A 16,024-nucleotide genomic window follows, 5' to 3' on the forward strand; every position below is an offset into this window, starting at 1 on the left:
GAGGGTATAAGTGCACATAATTACAATATTTACAATGAATTGATAAAGAATGGATGTATGATGTATAAAGTACTAACTAATAAACTCCATAATTGCAAGACGCCGTAAATGCATATTTCATCATCTGCATATGGGCGATTTCTAAAAGTAGAGGTGAAAGGAAACTGAACGTTTCGACCCCAAAAATAGCGGAAGGGCCAGTAGTTCCTTAAGAGGGAGTCTTCATCAGGACAGAAGAATGAGAAACCTACTGGGTAGGTAAAAATATCATGAATGAATAATTCGGGCAAGGTTTGAGTGGGTGTGTTGGATAGAAAAGTGGCACAGCGGCTCACCTAAAAAACCCACTGCAAGGAAGGCGGTGGAAGACTTAGGAAGATGGACTTAAAAGCTCCTAATCAGGAAGGAAAGTAACACAAGAATAGCACCCACAAAGGTCCAATGAGGACCTTGAACACGATTGAAAAAAAACTGAATGAATGTGGCACATCAGTGACGTGTATGCGTAGTAACATAATCTTTGAATTGCTAATTTGCAACCAGTACTTACATCAAATGGCTACACGCATTATAGGTCATAGTATTTCAATTTCATTGAGTACGATGTAGTATGAATTAATTTAGCTAATCTAAAAGGCGGGACAAAACAGACAGAAGAGGCATCACTAATAGAGAAAGGGGGAGCAAGCGTATTAACATAATCAGGAGGACGGCGGTCAAGGGACCGTGCCAAGCACCGGTCATCGAATCAGTTTCTCGCGGCCCCTGTTTAATAACCGTCACCGGCCAGTTTCTCCTGAGCTAATATTCACTGCTGCATTTTCTATCTGGTCAGAACCCACATCAGGCTCCTTTACATGAGTAACAACCATGTGGAGTGAATGGGTAATATTACTCCCACGTAAACATATTTTGGACGTGGTTTACGCTCCCTGAGGTGCTGTTTGCACCATGTCGGTGATCCAGTCGCAGGGTTTTCCCATGGATCCTCACGTATGTCATTCCTATCCCGACAGGTCTCTTCACAGAGTTTATTTTCAGATTCACCTTGTTCTCCTCCCTCCTGTAGGCCTGTTGGGACCTTCTCTTCTCTGGCCACCGGCTCACGCCTGACTCAGCATTCGGCTCAGCATGCGGTGGGGCATGGTGAATCTTGATGTTGGAAAGACTTCACTCTATTCTCGTATGGTGCTTATTGATTTCTGTGAAGTACTGTGCTGTTTTCTTGCGCACTGGTAGGGTTTTGTATCTGAGGCCCCAGTGGCGGCCGCATTGGGTAGCATTGCGATCCGAAATGAAAGCGGCTTGAAGTGGATTCTTCTTCAATGGAACCTCTCTTGACAGAGTATTCTCTTTCATGTTCTGGGCCTCTGAGTGGTTTCTGTAATCTCTGTGGTCAGATTGTCTCTTCATTGTGGTCAAATTCACATTCCAATTAGCAGCAGCGTAGACATGTTGATGCTGCCTTCATGTTCACTCTCTACTTTGGCTTCGATGTGACTCGTTGTTATGGAAGTGTCATAGTCACGAGTGACTCTAGGGGGCGTCCTTCTCACTGGAAGGGCCTTCATTGTTTAATGCTGTAGTAACAACAGGACACTGCACTGGTTTCGCTTCTGGAATATATTATGATCACGTTGGTTGATCACAACGACGACACAATGCTGGGGTAGATCTTCATGACGTAGAAGGTGATGAGGAGGTAATGCCTAGATTACTTACCGATAATCTTTATTACTCTGGTCTTCCGTCCCCGTCCCAGTACTTGCGATACACCCGCCCTCCCACGTGAGGTTTCCTGTGCAATCTGAGCCTTTTGACTTGGTATCAACAGGAAGTACTTGCTGAGCCGGTCCTTTTTCAGGGATCACGTAAGGACCGTTAAGGGAGGGTGGGTAAACTCCCATTTCAAGGGACTTTGTGTTAAAAGAAAGCCTTGGTATGTGGTGCTGATGAGGTGAGAGAGGCCTCTCCTCATCGAGCAAGTACTGGGACGAGGAAGGAAGAATCGGAGTGATGAAGATAACCAGTGAGTAATCCAGACACTATGAGCACACAGAGGGGCCACACCACCCCATCCCATATAAAACGCGCCCTCCTGTAAGGGTAACACTTTGCTAAGAAATTGACACTAAAGAGAGCCTTGAGGCTGTCGGAAACGGTAGATGTATGAGTGGATGTATGATATATGAATCGATATATGATGTATGAATGGATGTATGATGTATAAATGCATGTATGATATATGAATGGATGTATGATGCATGAATGAATGTATGATGTATGAATGGGTGTATGAATGGATGTATGATATATGAATGGATGAATGAATGGATGTTAGATGTATGAATGGATGTATGATGTATGAATGGATTTATGATGTATAAATGGATGGATGCTATATGAATGGACGTATGATGTAAGAATGGATGTATAATATATGAATGGATGTATGATATATGAATGTATGGATGGGTGTATGGTGTATGACAGGGTGTATGATATATGAATCGATGCATGATGTATGAATGCATGTATGATATATGAATGTATGAATGGATTTATTATATATGAGTAGGTGTATGATGCATGAATGGGTGTATGATATATGAATGTATGAATGGGTGTATGATGTATGAATGGCTGTATGATATATGAATATATGAATGGATGTATTAATGGCTGTATGATATATGAATGTATAAATGGATGTATGATGTATGAATGGCTTTATGATATATGAATGGCTGTATGAAATTTGAATGGATGTATGATGTATGAATGGAGGAATGGATGTACGATGTGTGAATGGATGTATGATGTTTGAAAGGATGAATGGGTGTATGAATTGATGTATGATGTATAAATTGATGTATGAATGGATGTATGAATGGATGTATGCATAGATGTATGAATACATGTATGATGTATGAATGGATGTATGAATGGATAAATGGATGTATGAATGGATGTATGATATATGAATGGATGTATGAATGGACAAATGGATGTATGATATATGAATGGATGCATGGATGTATGAATGATGTATGGATGTATGAATGAATGGATGAATGGATAAATGGATGTATGGTTTATGAATGGATGTATGATGTATGAATGGATGTATGATGGATGAATGGATGTATGATCTGTGAATAAGCTCTGGAATCGGGGTAGGCCAGAAGGTTCCATATTAGCACTACAATAAATAGCAAACATAAAACAGATACATCAGTGTTTGTTGCAGCACTGACGATCCAATACGCTGGACAGCACGCGCTCCAGAATCAAGTGCACGCGCATAGTCTCACTGGACAGCACGGGCTAATCCACCGCTAACTGCCACTATCACCCTCAGAAAACAATAACATTCCCATAAAGCATTTGCAATGCAATAGGTCTCGCAACTACGCGAGTTTGAGCTATTGACATTGCAAATGGCAATGCCTTTTATTCTTGTTTTTGAAACATAAATAAAAGGCATTGTCATTTGCAATGTCAATAAGTCAAACTCGCATAAATGCGAGACCTATTGAATTGCAAATGCTAACGGCTGTCCTGCAGTTCCCCCGGGGCACAAGCAGGCATCCACTTCTGTGAGGACGGCGGATCTGAGCAAAAAGACAGAAGTGGATGCCTGCTTGTGCCCCGGGGGGACTGACATAAAAAACCACACGCGAAGCGGCATTTTGGTGCTATGGCAACAAAATGGCGTGGGACTGTCCACACGAATATATGTCGTTACTACGCATTCCGTTGCAACGCATGCCTTTACCACGCATGCGTTACAACGGAATGTTTTTTCTTCGCATAGCCCTTACCTCGATCTTGCCTTTACCCCGCTTTTTCGTTTTTTGGGGGGGAGACCCCCCCAAGCCCCCTTTCTTCTTTTTTTTCCCTTTGTCTTAGATCTTCGCCGACACTAACGAAGGACTGACGCTTTTTTTTCCGACCAGGAAGACGTTTTTCCGTGATGACGTTGCTTGCGTGCTAAAGACGTCGTTGAAGCAATACGCGTTGTGAAGACGTTTACGAGGTAAGTGTACCGTTGTAAACGTAACGCGTAGAAAATTCTTCGTGGTAAAGGCTGTTTCCCGTCCACACAGTCCCACGGACACGCGCATGCTGTTTGCAATGGACAAATGGCGAGAGCAGCCATATTTGTCCATTGCAGACGCGTGCATGAGAGCCCTCGTAGAATTGATTACAAAAGGTGCTCTCCTGGCTAGAGCAAGGCATGCGCTGCTTTCGCCAGGCAAGACCTAAAAAGGGACTCACGAGGGTCACGTCAATGTGGCAACTTCAAAGCGGCACCAGCGAAATTCAAGCTTCAAATCCACTGCAGCACCAGCATAACACGAGCTGCCAACTCTTCCTTGCAGCACCGAAGATGAGCACTCAAACAGCTGAGTGCTGCCTTCGCCTCTTCCCAGCTGTCGCCAAATACATGTAGAAATGAGGCGGCACAGGTTGAGGTCGGAAAATGCATATTTAATCCACAGCGAAGGCAGCTCAACAACCACCATAAAGAAACGACTGGTTAGCACAACCGTCGCATGTAGAAGACCGAATCACCCCAACATTCTTAATGACAGATAGAACGCTACACTGGTGGTTTGGAAAGTAGTTCCTTGCTGCACACAGGCAGGGCAGATCTGCCAGCAGCAGAGGTAGCTTCTCCAGTCCCGGCAGGGGCGTGCCAAACTAGGCCTCATTCGCTAAACCCTCTCCTGCGTGAAGCAGCTCCCCCCATCCTGAGGGCTCATGGGTGCTCATTGGTGGCCGCATGGATACATCATTGTCACGTGACTTGGCATGGGAGCATGCATGTAGTGCAAGGTTACAAGGAGGACAGAAACACACCGTGCAACACCCAGCAGTACATACCTCAAAGCCAGGGCTGGTTGGAGACTGGGGCAGGAAGGCGGTCAGCAGACAAAGTAGGGTAAGGAGGCAAGAGGGAAAAAGAGACAGAAAACAGGGTTACTGTGAATCACACACGCGAGTCTGTATCATCGGAGGTGCTCCCTGGATGATATTCGGAGCAGTAGCATACCTACTTTCAATCCACAGTTGCTTCTAACTGGTAATTCCTTCATTTACCTTGCACATGCACCCAAAGTCGAGGGGGACGTCTTAGTGACTGCCATCCACTAATGCCCCGCCTGTGGCACCACTGTGTTAGGCAGAGGATACTTTATGCGCAGTCCAGAGGACTCCTGGGGGGGGGCATGGGTATGCAGTGGCAATGCAGCCCCCGCTGGGTCATCATGCTGACTATGCAGTGTTAATGGAGCCCCCGCCAGGTCATCATGCTGACTATGCAGTGTTAATGGAGCCCCCGCCAGGTCATCATGCTGACTAAGCAGTGTTAATGTAGCACGCACTGGGTCATTATGCTGACTATGTAGTGTTAATGGAGCCCACGCTGGGTCATCATGCTGACTATGCAGTGTTAATGGAGCCCGCGCCGGGTCTTCATGCTGACTATGCAGTGTTAATGGAGTCCGCGCCGGGTCATCATGCTGACTATGCAGTGTTAATGGAGCCCGCACCGGGTCATCATGCTGACAATGCAGTGTTAATGCAGCTCACACCGGGTCATCATGCTGACTATGCAGTGTTAATGCAGCTCACACCGGGTCATCATGCTGACTATGCAGTGTTAATGGAGCCCCCGCCGGGTCATCATGCTGACTAAGCAGTGTTAATGTAGCACGCACTGGGTCATCATGCTGACTATGCAGTGTAATGGAGCCGACGCTGGGTCATTATGCTGACTATGCAGTGTTAATGGAGGCCGCGCCGGGTCATCACGCTGACAATGCAGTGTTAATGCAGCTCACATCGGGTCATCATGCTGACAATGCAGTGTTAATGGAGCCCGCGCCGGGTCATCATGCTGACTATGCAGTGTTAATGGAGCCCGCGCCGGGTCATCATGCTGACTATACAGTGTTAATGGAGCCCGCGCCGGATCATCATGCTGACTATGTAGAGTTAATGGAGCCTGCGCTGGGTCATCATGATGACTATGCAGTGTTAATGGAGCCCGCGCTGGGTCATCATGCTGACAATGCAGTGTTAATGGAGCCCGCGCCGGGTCATCATGCTGACTATGCAGTGTTAATGGAGCCCGCGCCGGGTCGAGGTGTGGCGTCGCAGCCAGGGCGACTGACGCCGGAATCTGGGGATCACGGTTCGATCCCCGACGACGGCGGCAGATTAGCCCAGCACCATGTGACTCTGGGCAATAGCTTGCTTAATCTTTCCGACAGCCCACAGCGCCTAGAGACCCTTACGGGTGATTGTTTGCGCTTTACAAATGTGGATATTATTATTATCATGCTGACTGTACAGTGTTAATGGAGCCGAGCCGGGTCGTCAAGCTGACTATGCAGTGTTAATGGAGCTGATGCTGGATCATCAAGATGACTATGCAGAAGTAATAATGGAGCCCATGCCGAGTCATCACGCTGACTATGCAGTGTTAATGGAGCATACAAGGGTCATCATGCTAACAATGCAGTGGTAATGCAGCTCACACCGGCTCATCATGCTGACTATGCAATGTTAATGCAGCTCACACCGAGTCATCATGCTGACAATGCAGTGTTAATGGAGCCCACGCCGGGTCATCATGCTGACTATACAGTGTTAATGTAGCCCGCGCCAGGTCATCATGCTGACAATGCAGTGTTGATGGAGCCTGCACCAGGTCATCATGCTGACTATGCAGTGTTAATGGAGCCTGCGCTGGGTCATTATGCTGACTATGCAGTGTTAATGGAGCCCGCACCAGGTCATCATGCTGACTATGCAGTGTTAATGGAGCCTACGCCGGGTCATCATGCTGACTATGCAGTGTTAATGGAGCCTGCACTGGGTCATCATGCTGACTATGCAGTGTTAATGGAGCCCGCGCCGGGTCATCATGCTGACAATGCAGTGTTAATCGAGCCTGTGCCAGGTCATCATGCTTACTATGCAGTGTTAATGGAGCCCGTGCTGGGTCATTATGCTGACTATGCAGTGTTAATGGTATATGTGACATCACAGAGGCACATGGAGATGCCATGAACATCCCCTGACTACATCTGTAGTGTTGCATGAACATGGGCTATGGATCCCAGTGGTTCAGTGATTTAATGGCTGAGATGGAGTCGAGTGGAGATGCGCCAACATCCTCTGACGAGCTTTGTGGTTTATCTCAAGATGTATGAACCCCAATGAGTCGACCGCTCACTGACAGAGATGGTCATCAGTGGTGAAGAGTCGTACTAGCACCCCTTGACTGCAGCAGAGGTTTCAAATTAAGACAATGAAGGAGCCCAATGGGTTGGCCTTTCATTGGCCGAGGTGGTCATCAATAGTAATAAATTGTACCAGCACCCCTTGACTGAATCTAAGGTTTTGATGGAGATGATGAATGATCCTCAATGGTTTACCATTCGTTGGCCAAGATGGTCATCAGTGGTGATGAGTCGGAACCCTCCTCGACCGAGCCAGAGGTTTCATATGGAGACAATAAATGGGCCCCAATGGGTCAGCCGTTCATTGGCCGAGATGGTCATTAGTAGTGGTCAGTCAGAGCACCCCTTGACTGAAGTGGAGGCTTCATATGGAGACAATGAATGATCCTCGATGGTTCAGTCATTGATTGGGCAAGATGGTCATTAGTGGTAATCAGTCAGAGCACCTCTTGAAGGAACCGGAGGGTTCATATGGAGACGATGGATGGCCCTTGATGGTTCACTCATTCACTGGTCAAGATGGCAAAGAATGGTGACATGTGATAACAGCACCCCTTTGACTAAATCTGAGGTTTCAAATGGAGATGATGAATGAGCCCCAATGAGTCGCCCATTGATTGGCTGAGATGGTCGTCAATGGTGATAAATTGTACCAGCACCCCTTGACTGAATCTAAGGTTTCATATGGAGACGATGAATGATCCTTGATGGTTCAGTCGTTAAGTGTTCGAGATTTTAATCAGTGGTGACATGTGATAACAGCACCTTTTGACTGAATGTGTGATTTCATATGGAGACGATGAATAATCCTCGATGGTTCAGTCATTGATTGGTCAAGATGGTCATCAGTGGTAATCAGTCAGAGCACCCCTTGAAAGAACCGGAGGGTTCATATGGAGATGATGGATGACCCTTGATGGTTCAGTCATTCACTGGCCGAGATGGTAATGAATGGTGACATGTGATAACAGCACCCCTTTGACTACATTTGAGGTTTCAAATAGAGATGATAAATGATCCCTGCTAGGTCAGCCATTCTCAGTTTGAGATGATAGCCAATAGTGATGAGTCGGAGGTTTCATAGAGAGACAAGGAATGATCCGCAACTGTTTTCCCATTCATTGGCTGAGGTGGTCCTAAAAGGTCATGTGATATAACAGCATCCCAAGCCTAACGCTGTGATGTTCCACCAAGATGAGAAATGGCCCCCGTGGTCCACTGGTTGACATGAAGGGTAATCTGCAGACATGAGATGCGCTCGGGTCCCTAAACTACTGTCAATGAAAGACAATGACGCCAGGTGTGATCCCAATGCATCAGTCTTTTACTCGCTGAAATGGTAACCTGCAGAGACGAGGTGTAATAATGTTTCTATACGCCATCTCCGGTGTTATAATTAGATGGTGTGTTATCTCCAATGGGTCAGCCATTTACTGGCCACGATGATAATTATGATTCAAGCGACTCTTGACCACATCAGTGGACTTACATTGTTTTCCATGACTTTGTTCTATTGTCTTACAGTCCTAGAACCCCACAGAGGTCTGTCTATCCAACTTCATGAAATACACATTACCGTCGGAGAGGGTTTTGAGCCAATCAGGTTACTTAAAACCAGTATTTGCTGTCTTTCCGGTACATCGATGTCAATCAGCCAACATAGCATAATTCATACGTTATTTGACTCAGAGATGTTTTTTTTTTGTTTTACAGTATACAGAAATTTTCCAGCAGGACTATTTTCTTTACAAACATTTTAATATGTTTTTTTTTTTTTTAAAGGCATCCGCTCTCACTTATGACCTTTCTCAGGATGTCTTATTTATTTCACAGATTTTTGTAGCGCATGGTTGCATAAGGTATATATGTACTTTACAATTAAACAGGGGTCCAACACAAGGTCTTACACACAACTGAAAAAATACAGCAGCATCAAACAAGCCATAGTAACAACACAGTTTAAGGTGACAAGGAGGGGAGGAGGTGGAGCTGCTAATGTGTGGCAGAGGCAGGGTGAGAATAGTGGCAGGGCTGTAAGGGAATGAGGCTGGTGGCAGGGGTGACTGGGTCAGGCATAGCTTGAACAGGTGGGCCTTTAATAGTCATGGGAAGCCAGAAGAGTAGGGTCCATCCTGATGACCAAGGACAAGGAGTTCCAGAAGGAGGACGTTCCAGAGAAGGAATTGTTTGGAGCGTGAGAGGTTCTGAATAACCGCGTCTCCAAGATAAGGCTTTCTTGGCTTCTCAAGTTTCTCGAAACTCCAGAAGTTTGTACGAGGTTGCTCAAGCAGGATGGTGCTTTTGTTTTCATTGCTTCCAAGTCCAAGCATCCCAGCTTGAACTTGTTTCTGGCCTCAATAGAGAGCCGGTGCAGTGCCACGAGAATTTGGCAGATGTGATCGCATTTCTTGGACGAGGAGTGTAGTCTGGCTGCGGCATGTAAAACTGCTTTTAGAGGGGTTGAGGTGAAATGAGTGGCTCCAGCAACGACTTAATTGTCAAAGTCTAATCAAGGTGGTAGCACAGCGTGGGCGGACGTTCTCCAGTGATCAGGTTGTGAAACTGGATTTAGGTAATTAAGAAATTAGAGTCCAAAGTTAGCACGTTTGGCAATGTTGTTAATGTGTTAAGCCATGCTTTTTAAGGAAGGGTCAAACGTTATTCCCAGTGAGCAGACCAGTAGTGACAGAGATGGGGTGAAATCTGTCAGTTCAAGGGGCTGAAGAAGATCTAAGTTACTTGAAAGGTTTTTTTTAATTATTTGAGAAAGAACCACTTTAATTCTGTCTTTTTAGGATCAAGACTGAAAAAGTTGTTGTTCATCTATATTTGAATTTTGAGTAAGAGTTTTCCTAAGGTGAGGATGCTGTTTAGAGTTGAAGTTTTCTGGTAGAGCTGGATCTCGTCAGCATGTTGGTGAACGGAGACGGTTGAGTACCTGCAAGTTTCTACCAGTCGTTCAACATAAAGGTTGGAGAGTGTAGGGACAGAAGGATCCCTGAGGCACTTCACAGATGATAGGTGATGGGTCGGACACACTGTTGTTGATTTTTACAACTTGATTGGAGGTAAACCATGTTGAGGGCTGAGACTTTGAAACTGAAGAGCTGTTCGACTAAATTGATAAATCTGGGGTGATTGATTGTGTTGAAGGCTGCGGTTGAGTCCAGCAAGACCATCAGGGATGATTCCTTTTCTAGTGCACGGTGGATGTCATCCAGGATATTTAACAAGACTGTGTCAATTCTGTGACTGCCGCCGAAGCCTGATTCGTGGACTGCTAGTAAGTTCTACTCACAGATGAATTTGGCGAGTTGAAGGGAGGTGCATTTCTCAGGGTCTATCCAGGCCAGGAGAGGTTGGTCCGTAATTTTCAGGGAGGATGTGATCTAGGTTGGGTTTTTTGAGCAAGGGTGAGATTTGAGCACATTTGATGGGGATCGAGAAAAGTGCCTTGGGTAAGGGAGGAGTTGATCATTTTGATCCAGTATTCAGAGAACGGCGTGAAGTCTGCCTTGATGACAGCTGCTGGGTCAAGATTATTGTAGTATAGGGGGGCACTTTGAGGTTGTTGACAATGTCTAGAAGGTCAAGGTCATCTTGAAAAATGGGTTTAAAACTCTTCCAGGTGTTCTTTGGTTTGGACGGGGTTGGAGTTTGGGATGCCAGGGAGGAGGCACTGAAGGAGAGAGTATGTGACGTAGGCATTTCTTTTTTGATTGGAGCCACAAAATCAACCCACAATCTCTTCTTCCCTATCGTAAATATATCATAATGCACTGATATTACAAGCAAGGTTATACATAAAGTGTGATGGATGGAATATTTGAAATAAGATTAACCCTGCTGATTAACAGGGGCACATTACATTCAGTAATTTGTATTGATTCTTCCGTCACAGATAGGGTCCAGCCATATGCAAATCAGTCTTAGCCATACCCCAAAAAACAAATCCAGTAAGATCACACAATATGCAATCCAAGACCGCCTTCTGCCAACTAGAACAACTCAACAAGGAGAACAAAACTTACTGATGGAGCTGCAACAACTAATCATAATGCTGCTAATTTACTCTGTCTGCATTCCATTCCATTGTTCGATGCTCACTCCTTTAGTGTAGAAGGGGCAACCATAGTCAAATCAGTCTTGGCCCCACCCCAAAAGGGACAGTCCATTGTGATCTTGAAGGCCAAGATCCTATCTAATAAATACTGTACTTAGAAGAGAGCATGTGCTCACAGACGTCAACCAACTAACTAACTGATAACCTTTTCCATCGTGGTGTCTGTTCGACCTTCAGGACGGTCGATGCCACCTGTACTGTGTGAGAGTGTGAGTCCTGTGTTTCCCGGTATTCAACCTAGGTCAATTAAGGAACCGAAACGCAACATTTTGAGGACATTATCCTTTTCTGGCCTGAATGTTAAGATGAGAACCACGATTAAAGGCTTTCGAACCCAACTACAATCAGTGGACAGTATGGGTGGTTATAAAAGAACCTACAATGCGGCCAGTTCCTCTGACACTCTGACACGTCTCTTATGGAATTCCATAGAAAAGTGATGGAGAAAGTACAGTCTTCCCAGAATGGGTTGTATGCTTGCCCAGGAGGGATGCGTGTGACCACCAGGAGCCCTGATGTTCAGTCTACTCTCCCATCCAGAAGTTCAGCGGCAGCGAAACCGACTCCTCGAGTCGACACGGCTGCTCGATGTACCTCGAGCCCTTTTGCAGTCAGAGTCCAGGTGGGATTATCTCGTCTACATTGAGGAAGCCAATGAAGTGTGATTGTATCAAAAAATAGTGACCACAAAGAAATAATTGAGAATGGGAGACAACCACGAAAATAGCATGGCACAAGGCTTGATTTAGTGAGTGTTGGTTTGTTTATTGGCTTAGTCGTGATGCATGAAGTGATACGTTGGGGCGGCCTATGCTCTCGGGGAAGCCGTACAAGCAACTGGTGATGGATTTGGAGGATGACCCGGATAAATCCTGAGATTATTAATTTTCCATGCTCAGTCATGTCGTGTAGCTGAGAAAGAACTTTCCACACTTACCCATTCGTCCAGATGAATGTTGGGGGAACATTCCTTTCGATCTTAACAAAAAACTCGCATTTTGCTTCCTTGCATCATGTAGGTTTCTCTTTCCAGGTCTGGCTACAGACAGGTTTAGCTATCTGTTGGCCAGACCTACTGTTTCCAATGCGTTGCATAGGCTCCAGGAGGGGTTTGGGTCAGCCGCTTGCTAATTATCACATGGCTTTGTCTATCTCAGTTGTCTGCTCCTGATTCAGTGCCTCCTTATTCTTGTGTTCATCCTGCCCAGAAGCCCTTGTGATTGGATGAGTGGTATGCTTCCACTGCATACCTCAGGGGACTCTTTTTATTTTTTATTTTGATTTAAGCACTTCACAAGAGTACATATTTATTTTCTTCTTCTCTTCCTTTTTTCCTCTCCTTCCCATGCGCTCTCTCCTCACTCCACCATCGTTTCTTCCTGTTCTACACCCCATCCTCTTTCACGTGTTTTAAAAAAAATATTTTTATTTCCATTTTTAATGAGCCCAGCAGCTGCAAAGTGCTGTTAGATTGCTCACTCTTTCATTTCCTGATTTTCCCTGAACCCCTTCGTGCAAGTTATTCCACTCTCAATACAGCCTTTAAATGCAAATGATTCTTTCTTTTTTTTTTTACTAGTGCACAGCAGTTGAAATGTGCTGCTGGGCTGCTTGTCTGTTTTCTCATGCTTTGTATGCTTTGCATGACTTATTTTACTTTTTTTTCATTTGAATTTACCGATATCACTTAGCAGTCTGCCATGTTAAATTTCTAAATAAAAAATATCTGCCCGCCTCAGGACGCATGCAGACGCAAGCTTCACGATGCAGGATTCCTGACGCATGTGTGCAAATTAGCGGTTACCCTTGAGTGTTTTTTTTTTAAGAGAAAGCCCATTCCAATATTGCTAGCCATTCGTAATTTGGGAAAAAACTTAAGCAAAACCAATAGCTTGGCATTTTAGAGCTGTTAGCTATTGGCTTTGCCAATGCTTGTTATCTTTAAGGTGTGTTAGTTCTCTGACTCCTTGACAGACCCCTTGGCCAAGCTGGGTGAACTTCACATCAGAACCCCCCACTGAGTCTTTTGTGATATTCTTGGCTTCGCTGGCACCCGTTGACTATATTTTGATTCACCAGCCACTTGCCCTACCCTAACTGGAGGTGAAACACTCCTGGGGGAATTGAAGTGAACCGTAAACAACAGACCCAGGTACACGACGCAGACTACAATAGCTACCCTTCTCACTGCAGCTGAAACTGGTGAATTTCATCTAAGTCCAATTCCATGCGTGGAGCAGATGTTAGTCCGGTGCAGCAGAGCAGGAAGGCTCACGACACTAGGAGAGAGCGTGGGAGAAACATACGGGGTGCTCCTTGTAACCACCCCAATGATGCGAGTGTGGTGGTTCTCCTCATAGCCGCCACCCAGCTCCGAGAGCTGGCCCGTCCTTCACAACCACCTGACATGTCCCGGTCAGTCCTGGTTCCACCTGTCGACAGCGCCAACAGCCTTCCAGTTCCTGCCAATAAGTGAGCTCGTCACAGCTGTCCATCGGATGGGAGTGCTTGTGAGCTCGTCACAGCTGTCCATCAGATGGGAGTGCTTGTGAGCTCATCACAGCTGTCCATCGGATGGGAGTGCTTGTGAGCTCGTCACAGCTGTCCATCAGATGGGAGTGCTTGTGAGCTCATCACAGCTGTCCATCAGATGGTGTGCTTGTGAACTCGACACAGCTGTCCATCGGATGGTGTGCTTGTGAAATCATTACAGCTGTCCATCGGATGGGAGTGCTTGTGAGCTCATCACAGCTGTCCATTGGATGGGAGTGCTTGTGAACTCGTCACAGCTGTCCATTGGATGGGAGTGCTTGTGAACTCGTCACAGCTGTCCATTGGATGGGAGTGCTTGTGAACTCATCACAGCTGTCCATCGGATGGGCGTGCTTGTGAGCTCGTCACAGCTGTCCATCGGATGGGAGTGCTTTGTGAGCTCGTCACAACTGTCCATCGGATGGGAGTGCTTGTGAGCTCGTCACAGCTGTCCATCGGATGGGAGTGCTTGTGAACTCGTCACAGCTGTCCATTAGATGTGAGTGCTTTGTGAGCTCGTCACAGCTGCCCATCAGATGGGAGTGCTTGTGACCTCGTCACAGCTGTCCATCGGATGGGAGTGCTTGTGAACTCGTCGCAGCTATCCATTGGATGAGGGTGCTTGTGAACTCGTCACAGCTGTCCGTCGGATGGGAGTGCTTGTGAACTCGACGCAGATGTCCGTTGGATGGGAGTGCTTGTGAACTCGTCACAACTGTCCATCGGATGGAAGTGCTTGGGAACTCGTCACAACTGTCCATCGGATGGGAGTGCTTGTGAGCACGTCACAACTGTCCATCGGATGGGAGTGCTTTGAGAGCTCGTCACAACTGTCCATCGGATGGAAGTGCTTGTGAGCTCGTCACAACTGTCCATCGGATGGGAGTGCTTTGTGAGCTCGTCACAACTGTCCATTAGATGTGAGTGCTTGTGAGCTCATCACAGCTGTCCATCGGATGGGAGTGCTTGTGAACTCGTCACAGCTGTCCGTCAGACACAGTGCTTGTGAATTCGTCACAGCTGCCCATCAGATGGGAGTGCTTGTCAGCTCGTCACAGCTGTCCATCAGATGGGAGTGCTTGTGAACTCGTCACAGCTGTCCATTAGATGTGAGTGCTTGTGAGCTCATCACAGCTGTCCATCGGATGGGAGTGCTTGTGAGCTTGTCGCAGCTATCCATTGGATGAGGGTGCTTGTGAACTCGTCACAGCTGTCATCACATGGAGTGCTTGTGAACTCATCACAGCTGTCCATCAGATGGGAGTGCTTGTGAACTCATCACAGCTGCCCATCAGATGGGAGTGCTTGTGGGCTCGTCACAGCTGTCCATCGGATGGGAGTGCTTGTGAGCTCGTCGCAGCTATCTATTGGATGAGGGTGCTTGTGAACTCATCACAGCTGCCCATCAGATGGGGTGCTTGTGAACTCGTCACAGCTGTCCATCGGATGGGAGTGCTTGTGAACTCGTCAGAGCTGTCCATTAGATTGTGAGTGCTTGTGAGCTCATCACAGCGGTCTATCAGATGGGTGTGCTTGTGAACTCGTCACAGCAGTCCATCAGATGGGAGTGCTTGTGGGCTCGTCACAGCTGTCCATCAGATGGGAGCGCTTGTGGGCTCGTCACAGCTGTCCATCGGATGGGAGTGCTTCTGAACTTGTCACACTGTCCATCAGATCCAAATGCTTGTGAATTTGTCACAGCTGTCCATCAGATGGGGTGCTTGTGAACTCGTCACAGCTGTCCATCAGATGGGAGTGCTTGTGGGCTCGTCACAGCTGTCCATCAGATGGGAGTGCTTGTGAGCTCATCACAGCTGTCCATTGGATGGGAGTGCTTGTGAACTCGTCACAGCTGTCCATTGAATGGGAGTGCTTGTGAACTCGTCACAGCTGTCCATCGGATGGGAGTGCTTGTCAGCTCGTCACAGCTGTCCATCGGATGGGAGTGCTTGTGAACTCGTCACAGCTGTCCATTAGATGTGAGTGCTTGTGAGCACCTCACAGCTGTCCATCAGATGGGAGTGCTTGTGAACTTGTCACAGCTGTCCATCAGATGGGGTGCTTGTGAAATCATCACAGCTGTCCATCAGATGGGAGTGCTTGTGAACTCGTC

At 46.6% G+C, this 16,024-nt stretch overlaps 1 protein-coding gene across 3 annotated transcripts in view; it reads right to left on the reverse strand.

The window, feature by feature from the left end:
• The window catches only part of PRKD1 (protein kinase D1), a 937,657-nt gene that overhangs the window by 357,690 nt on the left and 563,943 nt on the right, over positions 1-16,024 (reverse strand). For 2 of the 3 annotated variants that reach the window (XM_085627360.1, XM_085627362.1), the window contains exon 5: positions 4,891-4,914. The exons of the other annotated variant lie outside the window; for it this stretch is intronic. In XM_085627360.1, the coding sequence (XP_085483486.1) occupies positions 4,891-4,914 (24 nt within the window). The remainder of the gene's footprint in view (positions 1-4,890; positions 4,915-16,024) is intronic. 3 annotated transcript variants of the gene reach the window in all.

The sequence above is a fragment of the Triturus cristatus genome, chromosome 9 (genome assembly GCF_964204655.1).
Source record: "Triturus cristatus chromosome 9, aTriCri1.1, whole genome shotgun sequence".
Classification (NCBI taxonomy): Eukaryota; Metazoa; Chordata; class Amphibia; order Caudata; family Salamandridae; genus Triturus; species Triturus cristatus.